This window comes from Oryza sativa, chromosome 5 (assembly GCF_034140825.1).
Source record: "Oryza sativa Japonica Group chromosome 5, ASM3414082v1".
Taxonomy (NCBI): domain Eukaryota; kingdom Viridiplantae; phylum Streptophyta; class Magnoliopsida; order Poales; family Poaceae; genus Oryza; species Oryza sativa.
In genome coordinates this window covers 20,605,591-20,624,781 of record NC_089039.1, presented here as the reverse complement: position 1 = coordinate 20,624,781, position 19,191 = coordinate 20,605,591, and the positions used below count along the sequence as shown (strand labels likewise).

At 40.5% G+C, this 19,191-nt stretch overlaps 1 protein-coding gene across 1 annotated transcript; it reads left to right on the top strand.

The window, feature by feature from the left end:
* Positions 1 to 2,028: 2,028 nt before the first annotated feature.
* Positions 2,029 to 4,780, top strand: LOC4338814 (NAC domain-containing protein 35). The gene is made up of 3 exons (XM_015782467.3): positions 2,029 to 2,463; positions 2,555 to 2,829; positions 3,727 to 4,780. The coding sequence occupies exons 1-3, from the start codon at positions 2,202 to 2,204 to the stop codon at positions 4,441 to 4,443; spliced, it is 1,254 nt and encodes a 417-aa protein (XP_015637953.1). The 5' UTR covers positions 2,029 to 2,201; the 3' UTR covers positions 4,444 to 4,780.
* Positions 4,781 to 19,191: the final 14,411 nt, after the last annotated feature.

Here is a 19,191-nt window from a genome sequence, read left to right as displayed (position 1 = left end):
CAGAGCATGCCTAGCGGAAAAATAAGATGGGTTGTTTATATATCGCCGTGCACAAACTTGCATGCATAGAGCTAGAATAAACTTTATTTGGAAGTACAAGAATTAGGTCTTTATATTTTAGGCGTGAACGCTTTGCTTCGTATAGATACAATAATTGCATTTTGCATTTTACAGAATTGTATTTATATCGATCAATTTATACCCGTTATAATATGAATCACTGCCCCTCCGTTTCAGGTTATAAGACGTTTTGACTTTGGTAAAAGTCAAACTGTTTCAAATTTAATCAAGTTTATAGACAAATACTATAGTAATATTTGTAATACTAAATTAGTTTCATCAAACCAATAATTGAATATATTTTCATAATAAATTTGTCTTGGTTGAAAATGTTACTACTTTTTTCTACAAATTTGGTCAAACTTAAAGCAGTTTAACTTTGATCAAAATTAAAACGTTTTATAACCTGAAATGGAGGGAGTATATACGAATATATGATCGATGGCATAGATCTCTCTTTTTGTTTGAGTAATCTGGTAATTCCTATAACCTCCAGATCAAATAGTGATGACTCATTTTATACTTCTCTTAGTAATATAGTTGATATATAGATCCTTGGGTTGATTATGTACATTGGGCGGGTGATATATATGTAGCTTCCTTTTTCACGATACGTGTGAATAATAAAAGAGAAGATTTCCTTTTCTTCACGGAAGCGAGAAAGGTTGATGTTGTGAAAAGACTAGATCATTAAACCATGATGACCAGATTGCTCAATTCACAAATTGATTGGAAAATACAAGCATCCATTTCAAGGACCTGGAAGCGGCAACCGCCCAAACTTGTACTCTTCTTGGCCAGTCTCTTTCCCCTCCTTAACTCCACCACTTCTCATCAGTCTCTTTCCTTGCTCTTGGAGGAGGACCCATAGGGTCCTCTACAATGATACATGGTCCACCTAGCTACAACCGCGTAGCTTTTGTTCTAGCAATTTCTTCTAAATTAAGAAGTCATTGATCAGTACATATATTGTTTCTTTTGGCCAATTAGATATGGTTCCTATTTCTCCATCTTATGTTTCATGCTATATATATATATATATATCAAGGGTTTGATTCTATTGCAACCCAACTTAGCTTTTATATTGATAAAATCTCCATGAATTTCTTGTAGTTTGCTTTATAGTTTAGGTGTAATATATATAATATGTGTACCATAACTAGCTGGAAACTAAGATATTAGGTCTTTGGTCCGTTTGCGCTGTACCGCAATATTAAACGATACCTATATGCTGAAGAAGTTTTAATTTCTCTGTTAAAAGAACAACATAAAAAGGGTTGGAACTCAAGTTGATCTGTTGCAGCTCACAATGTGACTGATGACGGCTCTAGTTTATCTAATAAACTTTGGATCTACTCCCTCTGTTTCACAATATAAGTCATTCTAGCATTTCCCACATTCATATTGATGTTAATAAATCTATATAGATATATGTCTAGATTCATTAGTATCAATATGAATATGGTAAATGCTAGAATGACTTACATTGTGAAACGGAGGAAGCAAGGAATTCCTGAAATTAAAGCCAGCAAACTTTTGCAAAGCAACAAGCTATACATCACATCAATGCTTGCTACCATAAAAAAAACAGTCATTAGCAAATTATCCTCCTCTTATTAGGACTGTTGAACACATGCATTGATGTTTTATTCTACTTATTACTCCATATACTAGCTAGCATCATGATGCATTACACAAAAGCAGATCATGAATATATAATAAGCATACAATTCATTATTAGCATCTTTACTTGTGCATATATACACCTGAACTCAGGAGAGTCAGGATTGATACCCCAAACACCATGGTTAATCTTTTATTGTGCACAAGACTAGCTAATGACCTTGTAGTGTAGATATCACCAAGTAATATATTAGTAACAAATAAGTGGAGTAATTAGCTAAATAATCTATACTAGTAACCAGGATCATTAACCAAAAGCCTCCACTCCGGTACATAGTATATCAAGCGTGAAAACACCAACCTCTTATCCTCTCTTCCCCACCCACTTGCATTTGCTCCCCCCCAAATTCTCTTCTCCTCCTGCTTTTCCAGCTATAGCTAGCTCGCCGTCGCTGCCGCCGCCGCGCCACAGCGCACGCTATGCCGGTGACGACCGCGAGGGAGAGGAGGAGGGAGCCATGAGCAGGGACGACGTCGACGACGTCACGGCGGGCGCCGCCGGGTCAGGGGAGGAAGCGGCGGCCGATCAGGAGGAGGCGGCCGCCGCTGTCGCCGGCGACTCGCACGAGAACGACCTGGTGATGCCGGGGTTCCGGTTCCACCCGACGGAGGAGGAGCTGATCGAGTTCTACCTCCGGCGGAAGGTGGAGGGCCGGCGGTTCAACGTCGAGCTCATCACCTTCCTCGACCTCTACCGCTTCGACCCATGGGAGCTCCCCGGTACACACATCACACATAATTAAGCTAATTAAATTAAGCTGATAATTAGTTAATTTGGTGATCGATCGATCTGTGGTTGTGCGTGCGTCAGCAATGGCGGTGATAGGGGAGAAGGAGTGGTTCTTCTACGTGCCGCGGGACCGCAAGTACCGGAACGGCGACCGGCCGAACCGGGTGACGGCGTCGGGGTACTGGAAGGCGACGGGGGCCGACCGGATGATCCGCGGCGAGAACAGCCGCCCCATCGGCCTCAAGAAGACGCTCGTCTTCTACTCCGGCAAGGCCCCCAAGGGCGTCCGCAGCAGCTGGATCATGAACGAGTACCGCCTCCCCCCGCCCGCCGCAGACGCCGATCTCTTCTACAAGGTAATAATTATTATTGGAACCGAGACCATTGTGGAATTTGGTTTCAGAAGAATTAATCATGTGTAGCTAGGGTTTGGGATCGAGCTCAATTTTGCAGAGAGCTAGCTAGCTCTTGTGATTGGATTCATTATTCCAGCTTTGATCTCTTTTTTTTTCTTTTCAGTTTGCAAATTGAGGTGTGTCCAGCTGCTTGCTGAGTGTGTGTGTGTGCCGTAAATTTAGTATTTGGTGTGTTAATCATTTGTTTATCTGCAATATCTTTCGATCTGTGCGGTGCTTTTACTATGGTCGCATGATTTGTGTGAGTTCCTTTTTTCTTATCAGATCTATGAACTAGGGTTTGCTTTTTGTCCCCCTTTGGTTCTTTTTGGGCATATGTATGGACATGAGCAAAAGGCAAGAGCTATGCTATTGAAATTCTCCTAGCTAGATACCACTTACATATGCATGATTCCGTCTTGTTCTGCAAAGTATATTGTTGTTCTGCATGTGCAAGCTGAAAATTTTGGCTTCCCCAATTGCTAAATTATTCAGATCTGAACTTAGTTTGAAGCATTAGATTTTATAGCCCCTCTTCACTTCATTTCTGCTTCTTAATTACAATCCTACTAGGCTATAGTTACTACACTACAATTATCCGTGACTGCATCTTTCTCTTTCGATCTGATGCTGGTAATTTCTTAAGTTTTTCTTTGGCTTTGAAATGTCCAGTGAGAAAGCTTCTGCTGACAAATTTTGTAGACATTGCTTAAATTACTTTGGATTAGGGGATATTTCAATATTTCATTAACTTAATTTCTTCCTCTTAATTTGCAAGAAATTAAAGCAGGCCAATGCATGAATCTCCATTATTAATTCTCATCACATTGTCTCTACTCTCTACTGATGATCATGCAGTCTGAGATCTCGCTCTGCCGCGTCTACAAGCGCTCCGGCATCGACGACGGCCACGGCCACCACCAGCGCCCCGCCGGCAACGTGCAAGCGTCGTCGTCGTCGGCGGCGGCGAGGCCGCCGGAGCAGCACTCCGGCAACAACACTGCTGCCGGCTTACCGGCTTGCCGGCATAGGCCGTCACCGTCGTCGTCGTCGACGACGACGGCGCAGCAGCACACCAGTTTCCACCAGCTGCTCCAAGGCGAGTGCTCGGCGGCGGCGGCGGCGCCGCCGCCGCCGCCGTCGCTGCCAGCATCGGCCACGACGCGCAACAGTAATGCGTCACAGCTGCTGATGCCGCCGCCTCCCCCAAGGCCGCCGTGCGCCGCCGCCTACACGTCGGCGGCGGCGGCGCCGACCGAGAGCGCCGCCGTCCTCGCCGCCGCCTCCACGTACTCGCTGCTTGCCGCCGCCGGCAGTAGCTCCACGCACATCGACGAGCTCAGCACGCTGCTCGCGGGCCACAGCCATGGCGGCGCCTACGGTAATAACCACATTGTCGCCGGAAGCCATCATCACTTCCCCTTGCCGCCGTCGCAGCTGATGCCACAGCTCGGCACGCTGCCGATCTCGCCGCCGCTGGCCGCCGTCTCCGACAAGCTCTGGGATTGGAGCTCGGTCCCTGACACGTCGACGGCCAGGGATTACGATTCTTCTGGTTTTAGTGATCCCAAGTAAAATTAATTAAGCAGGCCTGACAGGATGATGCAGATGCTAATCCCAATAGCCATATATATTCAGAATTTAACAGTGGCCAGTTTTCTTAGCTGTTAATTCACGGTTAATTCTGAAAATTACCAGTGTGTAGGCTACATATATATACTCTTCAGCCACTCTAGAAATACCATATATGTCAAGTAGTAGTGTATATGACCAACACTTGACGATAATATATATATAGGACATTGTACTGTAAGGATAAATTCTCAGTTCAATTAATTATCATCAGCAAACATATCTTCTATATATAGATTCCGTATGCTTAACAAATAATTAATGTCACTATTTTTTTGCATGTCTCACATTGCTAACACAAAATTAGCTGGTTAATTTTTGGTACGATCTTTTTAGCATGCAGCAGCTAGTCTCTTCACGGCGCATGAAATAATGTATGCATGATTGGAAGAAGACCAGCAGCAGAGCTTGTTTTTTTCTGCATGATTGGAATGAAGACTTGCAGGGAATGGATACATCTGCATGTCAGATAAAAGCATGCAGAATGTGCACAGGAATTGTGTTTGTGACAGAGAGGTGAGTGTTTGGCATTGAGCATTGGAATAATTCATGTGATTATTGCAGCAGCTTTTGTTCCCTGCCCATTTGCTTGCATTGTGTTAATTTTGCTCTCATTGCACTGAGCCACTGGCTGCAAAAAAGTGAGTGAGCTTTTTTATCTGCTAATGCTGGCTATAGAAGGGAGATTTAAATAAAAATAATTCCTTCGTTCTAAAATATAATCATTTTGTCTTCCTCCAAATTTGTCTTAAAATAAGTTTGTTTTATTTGAGCGACCATTGTATTTGAGTTAGTAAAAGTATGAGACAAATGTACTGGGACTAGATAAAATGGAAAATAATTGTATTGAGATTTAATAAATTATGGGTATTATAGTCTTTTTTTTTAAAAAAGTATTAATATGTGTGGATGGGTGAAAAATAAATTTATTTTAGGACGAATGTAGTAAAATTAATACCAGATAATGAACTCTTCCGAATGCCATGGTTTGTCAATACTGAAGTGTTGGCTGCAATGCGTGGGTAAGATTTCATGAGATGACTGCCTACATACTACTACCTTGTGTATATATATGTATCCACTATTTGATTATGTTGATGGACAAGACAATCTACTGGCAAATGATCCAACGATAGCTAGTTTGTTTTATGCATGGGAGTAGCTAGAACGGGTCATTCATATGCTTGCTGGAGTACGTCCTGCCTCTCTGTAAGTCTAGGATTCTTATTGTTACATTAGGTTGTACTGCTGGTACGATGTGAGATGCGCGACAGCTATTTCAACACACTTAATTAATTTGTACTGGATATATACAATATGTGCTACTAGCTTATACTCCCTCCGTCTCATAATATAAGAGATTTTGAGTTTTTACTTGCACTGTTTGATCACTCGTCTTATTAAAAAAAATTGGAATTATTATTATTTTTTGACTTACTTTATTATCCAAAGTACTTTAAGTGCAACTTTTCGTTTTTTATATTTGCACAATTTTTTTAATAAGACGAGTGGTCAAACAGTACAAACAAAAACTCAAAATCCCTTATATTATAGGACGGAGGGAGTATATATATACCTCCTAATTAAGTTGTATATATATAGTATTAATTCAGTTAATTAATTTAAGGTCACTGAAGCAAATCAGCAACATGCTTAAGTAGCTGATGCAGGTTAATTTCGTACAGCGCGATTAGCAGGGAATTAATCAAGGAGACGACCTTAAACATATATGGGATATGGAGTAGAATTGCATAGCTACCACCGCTCAGACACTTACTCTCATGTACTCTATTATGTTCTGAAAAACCTGATCCACCGCAGCTCATAATAGCACACAGTTAATGTGCTACTATTTATACACACCTCAGCACCCCCACACACGTACGAGCACAAAGCGTCGAAAATTTATGTAGGAGTACTTATAGGGACAATATATATGACAGCTGATCCTGCAATTAATTAATTATAAGAAAATGAACAATGCAAAACCATATTTTGTATTCACATATCAAATCAATATAGAAAATGTAAGGAGAAAGCCGGCTTGCATTTGGGGATCACTGGTCAGATGGCTCACTACTGTAGAAACTAAGGTGGTGTTTGAATCTCGAAGATAAAGATGAAGATGAAGATTAAGTGTTTTACGTAAAACGAGGTGTTAATAACTTGTGATTAATTAAGTTTTAATTATTACAAACTTAAAAAATAGATTAATATGATATTTTAGAACAACTTTCATATAAAAAAATTAATTTTCGTACGAAACACACCGTTTAGCAGTTTGAAAAGTGTGCCACGAAAATCCAAAACTTAATCTTTCCCCTGTTGGTTCTCGAACGGGACCTAACTATTACTACTGTCGACTCATCACTAGTTCACTACTCGTTTGACATGAACCGGCAATGATACAGTATCATTGTCGATCGGTATCATTGACGTGAACTAGGCATGAATGGGTAGTGAGATATAGCGCTATATGTTATTTCACATGGTTCATATATAGGGTTCAAATAGATATGATACTGTCCATCAATTTCAGGAATATATGTGTGCACGCCCCTTACACATGCGCGTACTGGTTTTCTAGGGGTGTTTGATATGATGCCTCCAACATTATTTCAAGTGCATGTATATATACACATGTTGTGTGTTCAAATGTATGTACGTCCTCCCTCCCTCCGTTTCAGGTTATAAAATGTTTTAACTTTGGTCAAAATCAAACTACTTTAAGTTTGACCAAGTTTATAAAAAATAGTAATATTTTAGACCCAAGATAAATTTATTATAAAAATATATCTAATTATTAATTTAATAAAACTAATTTGGTAATGTAAATATTACTATATTTGTCTATAAACTTAGTCAAACTTAAAGCAGTTTGACTTTGACCAAAGTCAAAACATTTTATAACCTGAAACGAAGTGAGTACTCAATAAAAAATTATTAAGAAAAATCTAAGAGAATGGTATATGTGTTTTTGTTTATACATGTACATTTGCACTATATATATATATATATATATATATATATATATATATATATATATAGTAAATTTGTTTGGTGCTCCATGGTGCCCGGGCACCATTGTTGAAATTGAGTATATACCCAATTCAAATGAGCATGAAACTTTTTCAATTATTTAGGTATTAATATTAACTACTTTACTAACTAGTTGAAAGCAAGTTTGAACTGAATTTGAACTTGTTTTTTGTTAGATTTTGATTCTAGGTATATAGCATCCATACATATAATTAGTTAGGTATGTAATCATGGATTGTGAAATAAAGTTAAATTTAAGTTGTTTTGTTGATAGGTATAGGTATGAATCGAATTCTTATAACTAGGTATATACTCACAATTTGAAAATTTTGAAAAATTTGAGTGATTTTGTGCATTTGAAACCATGGTGCCTGGGCACCATGGTGCCCCATATGAGTGTCATATATATATATATATATATATATATATATATATATATATATATATATATATATATATATATATATATATATATATATATATATATATATATATATATATATATATATATATATATATATATATATATATATATATATATATATATATATATATATATATATATATATATATATATCACCCTCTCATGTTTGTGTAGTGTGTTTATATCTTTGTGTATAAAACATATTTCTCGCTCACAAAGATACATCTTTAACTACGAGTTTAATTTCTTATCCAAAAAGTTGAGAAAGTATAATATTGTGAATATTTGATACGAAAAGCTTATAACCTATCGCTTTCCGTACTATTCTATGTTAATTAATTTGGTTAAAATTATCACGGCACATATTTTAGGACAATATTAAACTCCTCTCTTGTAGCAATAAAGTTTTAGTTTTATGTTGAAATTCCAGCGGTACGGTCACTACACAAAATTTATTACGTCATAGTCTTTTTTATTATATTCTTTTGTGCGCAAATCAAAATGTGTTGCAATATATAATTGCATCTTTTTTTTTAGTTGTTGGTTTAGACAACACTGGGATCTAGATACTAAAATTAATGCATTAGCTGGTGCTAGCATGTGCTATAGTGGAGATCTGGGTCAGGTGCTGAAAAACCTATGCATTTTTTATATAATGGAAACCAATCCAGGAAAAATGCATGAAAGTTCATTTTCAGAAAACATTAGTACATATTTAGAGCAGCACTTGCTCGTAATAAGTGTGCAAAATTTCAAGACCAAAACATCTTCATTAATTATACTTAAAGGAATATTTTTTTTGCATCAAAACAATAATCCGAAGAAGTTACAAACATATACTTATGCTTGTGTCTCCCATATCTTGGAAGTTAATGCAATTAAGTTCAATGTTGGAAAATTACAAACCCTACCGGCCATTTATACATTACGTCATGAATAATGGTGTGATGCCAGCATTTACGAGTAGGTGTTATGTTGGATTTTTATGAGGTGGAGGTTGGAGAGAAATAAGAGAGATAATATATATTACCTTCTTTCGATTAACAGACAATCTAATACACAACTTAATATTCTTTATACAATTACATCATTAATTATAATACAAACAACCTATAAGTCGTTTTTATAGTCTATATCTAACGCGGAAAGTTATATAGACAACAACCATCTGAACCATTGCCCAAAATTTTGGTTTGAAAATGTTGGAAATTTCCAGAATTTTGGTAATTTTGGACCCCACCAGTAAGCACAAATCTCACCCGAAATCATTTTTTCAAATATTTGTGAATTTGATTAAGATTTGTTCAAATTTATTCAAAATATTTTAAAATTTCAAAAAAAAGGTCAGAAAACACCGAAATTCACAAATTTTTCAAAATTTTGGCAACCACCGAAATTGCAAACACTGTTGCCCATGCCCTTGTATTATCATGAGAGAATAACCAACTCGATCTTTAAAAAAAAAAGCACCCTTAGCTTTATTTTCTGGCCGCATATGTGTGCACTAATGCACGTAGATTACGCCCTTGATCAAAGGAACTAGCAGAAAAGCACTGCCTCCATCGATGATGAGTTAGCTCGAAACATTGAACTGGTCCAGCAACCGTAACGCGGCACATGCATTTTGGTAACATTACGATGATGATGAGCACCACAATTTCCTTTAGCTATGGCGCCCACTGATAAACAATGATCACACACACATGCACACCAATTAATGGATGAAAAAAAGGAGGATCGATCGATGATGTTCGCCGCTATCAGATGCTTGAAATCAGGGGATCTGAAACCCTCAATTGGATGTGAATTGGATGCACAGATCGAAAAGAAGCTAATTTTTTTTAGAATAATAAAAGAAGCTAATTAAAGACGGCGAACAATTTGTGATCAAATCCTGATCGATTACTCCTATCATCTGGCTGTAATGAGTGACCGTGCTGCATGCACACGAAGAAATTGACAAAACTCTGAACTTTTTTGCTATCTGAATCATTTCTCTCTTGTACGTGCAGTTCATGATGGGCAGCAGCGACAACGACTTAACTCTGACAAAGCTCACAAGTCCGCATCCAGTCCAAAACCATGCTCACGAGCGTCCGCTGTCTGTGTCGTCATGCAGATCCACATTCGGATCAGTCTTTGTTTCGAGTTTAATTTCTTCTAAACTCGCAACTCACCTCTGAGTTTAATTTCTTCTTAAGAAGGTACTCCCTCCTCCGTGAAGACGTTTTGGACAGCGGCACGGTCTCTAAAACACAACTTTGACTTCTTATTTCTATAAAAATATTTATTGAAAAGTGATATATGTATATTTTTATGAAAGTATTTTTCGAGACAAATCTACTCATATAATTTTTACATTTTAAAACTCAACAACTTGAGAGGTATTCATGATTTATACTCCCAATGTTTGACTTAAACATTATTTTAAACGATTTTCTTTACGAGTACGGAGGGAATAGTTAATTATGTTCTGGTCTAAATACTCCCCAGCTTCAGGCTTTCAGAAACGCAACTAATTAAAAATTCAAAGGAAAATGTAAAGCAGAAAAACAGTGTACCTCTGTTCCCTGCTCTAACTCCACACAAATGTGTTGTTAATTTGTGGGATAATCGGCACCAGTTGACTGTGGCATGCTTCATTTATCGGTGCTGGAGCATGGCATCCCCGAATGAGTGAATGACTGAATATGCAGAGATGTAAAGTTTTATTCAGAAAGATGAACTGGAAGTGTAGTAGGCCTTAATTAGTTTCAGTGTTCTGTCGAAGTTTCTTAATTTTACTTTTAGAAATGAAGATTTCGCTAAGTGGATGTAAATATATCAGGCCTTTGCATAATGTTCCGAAGTTTCTGTTGGAGAAAATGCTAGGGGATAAAAAGGCTCAGCCACTACTGTCCTGTACTTCGTGTGTAGTCTGCTAATTTTGAGACGAGAACCATATCACATCAGAACATGCTCTGCATTATACTCATATGCTTGACTGAATTTTTTAAACAGTTTCATGTTGATGGGAATTTGGAAACAGAACATAGATAAATCAGAGTACAAAAATTCACATCTCATAAGATCATTTTCTTAAAAAAAAAAAGAAGAAGAAGAAGAAGAAGTTCACATCTCACCTGTAATATCCTTTATCAGTTCAGTAACAGAGAGAGTTGAGACAGACTTACTACTGTACAGGAAGATCAAAACTAACTTTACAGATGTACCATCAATCTTTTCTCAGGCTATACATTAGAGTTACAATTTGATATGAAGAATTAGACCATGCATCGTCATCAGTGCTCCAACGTCGTCTTCTTGAGAGAAAAGTGAACGAAACAAAAGGCATTATCCAGCTGAGATGACAGAAATATTCTTCAAGCAAACCCCACAGCTAGCAAAATACTAACTCCACAACTACTAGTACCAAGCACTGTCCAGATCGAATCCTGACAAGTTGCTGCCTGATCGACGCATGGTATGCCTATTGCATCATATTATGACTGCACATAATTTCCAGTTAGATTTCAGACCGATCTCAAGCCAATTCATTTTCTTGTAAAGTTGCGATGAGAGCTAAAGAATACATTCCTAGTTGATGCAATTTTGCTGCTCTCCTGCTCTCGCATCGTTGTTCGGTGGTTGCAATGTGCAAAATTGGTTTTCTTGCCCCATAATTCGATTTAGTGCTTATACTGAGTGGCGGAAGGGTTACCGTATCCGGTAATAAGCCTAAAAATTTATGGTTACCAGCTTGGCCCAGTGAACAATGGAAAAAATCAGATAAAATTCACCGAAAATTTAAATTTTGTTTAGAAAAGATCTTTTGAGCTTGGTGGGGTTGCTGGCCCTTTACCATTAACGTACCCGGCCATAAGCCGGGTAACGATGTTAATCGACGATAAGTCCAATAACCACAATAAGTGTCGGTAACAAAAAGGGGAACACCACGCTTTCTCAGGTACAAATTTACCTTGGTGTCAAACCAAGGCCTTCTTTGGTTAATTCTCATGAGAAAGGGATTGAAGAGAATTTATTCCACACCTATTGTGGTGCGGAATTATTGTCTCTTAATCCCCTCCAATCCTCTTCAATCCCCTCTAAACCGAATAAGGCCTAAGGGTTTGTTCGGTTTATAATGGATTGAAGATGATTGGAGGGAATTGAGGGGGAATAATTTCACACCACAATAGGTGTAAATCCCCTCTAATTGGGCTAAATGGTGCATGTCATATGAAATCCTTCTGTATGGAAGTTGCTTTAAAATATGAAATATATATATATATATATATATATATATATATATATATATATATATATATATATATATATATATATATATATATATATATATATATATATATATATATATATATATATATATATATATATATATATATATATATATATATATATATATATATATATATATATATATATTTTATATATATATATATATATATATAAAGTTTTAAATAGTTAAAACCTAATTTGTTATACACTACTCCCTCTATCCAAAAAAGAAGTTTTAGAGTTTGACACGGTTATTAAGAAAATAGGTAGAAGTGAGTGGTGGAGGGTTGTGATTGGATGATTAGTAGAGGTACAAGGGCGGAGTCCAATGGGCCTAGGGGGGTTCACAGGCACCCGGCCCAATTTTCAAATTTAGTACTTAACCCCCTATTTAACCACAGGAAAAAGTGCACCGAAGGTCCCTCAACTTGTCATTGAATTACAAAATCATTCCCCAACCGCAAAACCGGATATCCGGCATCCTTAACTAATCGAAACCGGTCACAATAGGTCCCTCGGCGGTTAACTCTGATTTTATCCGACGTGGCAACTGACTCAGTGTGGGACCCACGTGGGTCCCACATGTCAGGGAGACCACGTCACCACCCTCTCTCTTTTTCCCCTCTTCTCTCCCTTCCTCTCTCTCTCTTTTTCCGATGGTTGCCGTCACGCGGGGAGAAGCGCGGTGATCTGCCTTCCCTCCTCCTCTGTGTGCCACGCGGCGCCATTGCCGTGGCCGCTTGTCGTCGTCGGGGTGAGGCGGCGACGCACGGTGGCGCGGCAGAGGGGAGGGCGTTGGCGGCCGCGGTCACCGCGCCACCTTACGCCGAAATTCCCCCACCGTGCGGACGCCATCGCCTATCTTGATCCCCCGAGCGCCACCAGCCGCCGAAATTCCCCCACCACGCGGACGTCCACGACGCCGCAGCTCGCCGCCTCCCCCTCTCCCTCATGCCACTCCCTGGCGACCTCCACAACACTGACGATGTGACGGGAGGCGGCGCCGGCGCCGGAGTGGTAGAACAGGTAGCGGTCGCCCCGGCGCATGGCACGGAGGCTGTTGATGGCCTGGCGGTTGCAGACGCCGTCCCACGGTACGATCTGTATTATCTGTTCAGATTCAAGGAGATGACATCAGCAACACTGTCTACTCTGAACCTGAGTTCATCTCCTCTGACCAAGCAACAGCTCCGATTTGGAGCCAGCACACTCACTGCAGAACACGTTAGTGGATTCAGCTCTGCAAGGCCAGCTCCATCGCTGTGCTGCTCCAGAGCTAGCGAGCGGTCAAGCTGAGACCGAGGCAGCGGCCATGGCGGCGCGCCGGAAACCGAGTCGTCGCACAGGCCGGCACCTACAAGGTTGCCATCCTTGGCGTCGCCGGTGGGATTGGACCACGACCACTCCCCCGGCTCCGTCTTGAGCAGCTAGTACTTGCAGTTGCCGGTTGCGACGGTGGCGGCGTTAGGTGTTGCTTTCTTCATATATGCGAGAGTAGAGAGCGAGGGAGAGGAAAGAAGAAGAGAAGCAGAGAAAGAGAAGAGGGGAAATAGAGTATATGCTGACGTGGCACCCTAACATGTGGGCTCACGTGGGGCCCACGCTTAGTCAGCTGCCACGTCAGACAAAACCGGAGTCAAAACCGCCGAGGGACCTATTGTGACCGGTTTGGATTAGTTAAGAGACGCCGGATATCTGGTTTTACGGTTGGGGGATGATTGTGTAATTCGATGGCAAGTTGAGGGACCTTCGGTGCACTTTTTCCTTTACCACATGAGAACCCCTCTCTAGCCCACGACTGTGCACCACCCATGGCCCATGAGCTACCAAATGAAGGCCGAACGCCAAGCCCATGAGCAAGGGGAGACACGTCGACGCCTCGCACTTCGATCACAGCCGCGCGCACACGCCGCAAATCTCTTCGACTCCCGTTTTCTCATTTTCTTTTTTCTTTCTTATTCCCCATCGCGGCACGTCTGTTCATCATCCGTCCTCGCTTTGGTGCTTGGATGACGGCCGTCGGACGGTCGCAGCGTGATCAGCGTCGCTGGCTCGCCGCGCCGTCCTTGCCTTTGGTCGCCCTAGCTAGCCGGCCGCCGGCAGCAGCGCAGGGCGCAGCAGCAGCTGGACAACGACTCCACGAGTCTCCATGGGGCAGGGCAGCAGTCAGCGGAGGGGACGAGATGTGCAGTAAGTGCATAGACTTTCTCTCTTGAATCTTGATTAGTTCTAGACTCTCTGTTGTAGTTCTAGTCTTCTTTTTAATCATGTTAGAAAAAAATACCCGTGTGTTACAACGGGTAAATGTTATTTTAATCTTATTATGGTTATACGGTTTAGTTAAAATAAAATAGGTGAAATTTACCGTAGAAATTTGCTTAGATATATATTTTTTTAGAAAATCATATGCTGTAATTAATAGTCCAATCATCTTAAGTTAGCATGGGAGCTTAGCATGGGAGTTTTTTAAAGAGATCTTATACGACTCCTTCCGTATTTTCAAAAGCGAATAAACTTAAAACCCGTCACAAATACAGATATGTATTTCCAAAATCAAACGATCTTAAAAACCGATTTATAAACGGATGACGTACCAAAATACCGACAAAATCATCTACAATTTTTATCTTATTAACTAATTTATTTTTTAAAATTAAAAGATTGGTATTTTTCCAATCGTCACCTCAATTTTCGTTCGTCCCTTCGTCCGCAAGATGCGATAGCCACGACTCCGCTTCTTTCGTTCATCATCCGATTGTATTTAGGTAGGGCAATCGGAGTGGGAAATCCGCCGCACGGCCTCGCCGGGAAGAAGAAAGAAATTGGAGAAGAGGGAATAAATCAGATTGAAATTTCCCCCAAAATTTCCAAAATTAAGAACCCTAATTCAATTGTATGACCGAATGCATGAAAACCCAAATCAAATTCAAATCTTATCTTATCTTAATCTAATTTTTCGTCCGTCCCCCCAGAAAAAATCACAGTTGAAATTTCATCACACAAATAGAAGGAGAAAGGAAAAACTGAAGCATATATACACAAATATATCCAAAAATTGCCATGCAACTAGATCGAAGGAGAAGGTGCCACAGAACCGCAGCCGGCTCCCCTCCCACTGGATCCGGCGGAGGGGAGGGTGCCGCCGCCGCTGGGACGCCGGCAGGCCGCCGTCGGCTCCCCTCCCCCCTCCCGCTGGATCCGGCGGAGGGAAGGGCACCGCCCCTGTCCGCCGCCTCCCCTCCCGCCGATCGAGCCCTCACACGGCCCCATGGCGAGGGAGAAGAGGCGAGGGGCGGAGAGACGCCGCCGCCCGTCGCCGCTCGCAGAAGGAGCGCCGCCGACGTCGAGGAGTAGCTCGCCGGCCGCTGCTCCCCAGCCCGTCGCAGACCGCTGCTCGCCAGGCAGCCTTGGCGTGGGGTCGCATGTAGAGGGAGAGGGAGAGAGGAGGCGCCACGGCGGGGTCGCAGGTAGAAGGAGAGCACGGCTGAGCCGCCGCCTCGGAGGAAGGGCACCGCCGGCTCTAGGGAGCGACGCCTCCGTGGGGATAGGGACGGAGACGGAGGGCTGAGGAGAGAAGAAGAAAAGAGAAGATAAGAGAAAAGGATGAGCGGTGGAGGAGAGAAAAATAAGGAGATTAGTATCGGCGGAAGAATCGAGGCGCACCGCGCACGGCGCTCTCTCTCGGTCTCTCCCCGAGCGGTTATTGCTAACTAGTTGTCGACAGATTTCTGTGGTCTGCATCATGCGATTTTTTTGGTCGTTAGATATTCTTTGAGATGTGTGCTTGGATCGGCCCACATGTGGCAAGGTGACGTGGGCTATGTAGGGGCAGAGTCAACTGGGCTCCGCAAGACGGTTCAATTTTGATTGTGTGTGTCCTTTATAAATTTACCATTTTTAAACGTTATTAAAAAATGGCACTAAAAAATTATAAAAACATCAATAGAACTATCATTCGAGTGACATCCTTGTAAAAATTAAAAGGCCGATAGCAAATTTGTAAATGCTTCTTAAGAAAACTATTTATAACTTATTACTTTATTTATAAAAGCGGTATATTTTATCTTAACTACTTAAAAAAATTAGTAATTTTTCGTTCGTCACCTAATTTTTTCGTCCGTAAATCCATTTTTCGACCGTAAGCACGTTTGTGTTGGCGTTCGTCCTTCGTTCCTTGCTCGCAATCCGATACGAGCGATGCAACCAGCCAAGGCGCTACTAGAACGAAGGGAAAAACAAGGATGGATTCGATCTGGACCCTGAATCGGACGAATAACCACGATAAAATCAGCTTGAAGGGGACCATGAGATTGCAATCCAATAAAATCGATCAATCACCTGGTACTTTGCATCGGTACTGGGGCACTGGCCACCTGCTCGTCGCCACGCCTTATCCACGTTGCCTCCGGTCCCTATGTCCTCGTCGTCGAGACGCGCCACGCACGACATCATGAGCAGCGTCCTCGCCATCAGAGCGTCTGCCTTAGTCGCTGCCGCCACGTCACACGCGTCGTCCGCTCTGGGTATCTGGCGAAATACCCCTTTTACGAAAAATAATTAATTATTTTACCTGCACTAATTAATTATTTTAATTAGTGCGGGTTGTCGTTGAGGCACGACATCACGAGCAGCGCCCTCGCCATCAGAGCACTTGCCTCCGTCGTCGCCGCCGCCATGTCACACGTGTCGTCCGCTCTGGGTATCTGGCTCCCGTCTCCCCGATAAGCTGGTCTCCCACCTCCTTCTCTTACACCGTGGCATTAGCTAACTCCGCATGGAAGCTTTGCCGTCATCACTCCACCAAGTCGCCCTCACATCTCTCGCTTAGACTAGTGCACCGTGCAACACGAGCTAGCTGGCTTCGCTTCAGTCGTGGGTCTCCATCGTCGCCGGGGCTCACTAGAGACATGAACGACATGAGTACGTCGCTCATGGCTGTGTTGTGATGTCATTGCTGTTGCTCCGGGTGGTCGCCATCATGGACTCATGATTCGCTCACTTGATTCAGAAAAGAAAGGGCTAATGGGCCTTTTTTTTCTTTTTTTTATAACTTTTTTATTTCTAAGGAATATATTTTTTAAGGGCTCGTATCAAGAAAAACTAAAATCCTAATAATCTAATATTTTTATATTTGTTATATTTTTATTTTACCCGTTGCATCTATTTATTAAAATGTTTAAATAAAAAAAATTCTCGATCTGTCCCCTCTTCTTTTTTTTTTCTCTTTGTTCCTGTCCGCTCTTTCTTTTTTTAATTTTTTCCCCTCACTGTCTAATCGTCTTTCATTTTTTTTTCATATCTACTAATTAATATTTGACTTCAAATACAATTTGTAACTCAAAAACAATACTCACTCTCACAAAAACAATAAGATTGATTTTTACGATTTGTTAAACTCCACACATTTTTTTCAGACAACATACACATGTATATTCCCATAGTTTCTTGTGGTGGAACCAGTCAATCTGGATTCAAATCTTTGATTTGACACGGGTGCTTGAGGCTTCCGTGGTGACTTCGTCAATCTCAATGCTCGTGTTGTGAGCGTGTTTATGTGTTTCATAAAAAAATATATATATTCTCGAAATTCAGTGCTTGAGGCTTCCGTGGTGACTTCGTCAATCTCAATGCTCGTGTTGTGAGCGTGTTTATGTGTTTCTTAAAAAAAATATATATTCTCGAAATTCAAAGTACATTGAGTACAAAAATTCCACTTGTATTTTATCAGACTTACCTACATAAAAAATAAATATTTCCGTTCATCATACAAATTTTCAAACGTTTCCTTTTGGGCAAAGACAATCGTATCGTCCACCCATTTTCTCCCAAGCTACAAATTATCCAAACTAAACACCATATATATTCCGCAAATATAGAGCAGATTATTTATCTAAAAACAAATAACTTTTTAGCAGATTAGTTGTCTAAACCAAACAACACTTTTTGGGTCACTGTACACATCACCAATCACCCGGTGCAACGCATGGGTACTTTTGCTAGTAATAGTAGAGATTAGTTTGATTTGTAACGTGTTGATACTGCCTATTCAATTATGCATATTTATATAAGCTAGGGTTTAAAGTTTGAAGAATTGGAAGTTTCAACTGATCCTCTCTTGAAGGACCCGGACTCCTGCAGTCTTGCAGCCATTAATCCATTAGATCATCACTAGTAAAATTGTAAGCACACCGTGAAACTATCATTGCTTTTGGGGTGTACATTATTATAATTATATTGTGCAATGCACTTATAGTCTAACATAATAAAACTTGATTAACACTTTGGCAGGTTATGGACAAGTAACGTATTTATGTTTTATGTTTTTACATGTTCATTGGATATAAATTTTTAGTTGAAAATTAAGATGTTTTTTTACTTCTTTTCTAGTTAATTGTAACTATCGATGACATTGAGATTGTCAGCTTTGATGCAAAGGATATATTTTGTATAGATTGATGGTCTTTTATGTATTTTTCTAATGTTTCCCTTCGCGGTTTCTTTTCGTCTTATATTTCGGTAAGCTCTTTTACTTGCTAATCAATGATTTGGTGTCAATAGTTATCTATAAATGGTCAAATCCTAATTATTTAGTGTAATTGTTGTTATCTATATAGTAAAGTAGTGCACCACCCTCAATTTGGTTCCAGCTCCGCCACTGTGGAGGTATGTGGGAAAAGTGAATGGTGGAGGGTTGTCATTGGTTGGAAAGAGAATGTTGGTGGAGGAGTTGTTATATTTTGGGACAAATCCTGAGAGCTAAAAGTTATTATATTTTGGGATGAAGGGAGTAATGATTTTCTCGTTTTACGAGCCCATACTTGGGCCGGTTTTGAGAGATATTTTCAGTGCATGCAAAACGAGAAAACTCATTAGCACATAACTAATGAAGTATTAATTATTGTAAAATTAAAAATAAATTTATTTGATTTTTTTAATCAACATCTACGTAT

Bases quoted from the DNA above. Each gene is read 5' to 3' on its own strand.
- LOC4338814 (XM_015782467.3), top strand. From the start codon at position 2,202: ATGAGCAGGGACGACGTCGACGACGTCACGGCGGGCGCCGCCGGGTCA. The intron at 2,464-2,554 runs GTACACACATCA...TGCGTGCGTCAG, and splicing joins CGACCCATGGGAGCTCCCCG to CAATGGCGGTGATAGGGGAG. The intron at 2,830-3,726 runs GTAATAATTATT...ATGATCATGCAG, and splicing joins ACGCCGATCTCTTCTACAAG to TCTGAGATCTCGCTCTGCCG.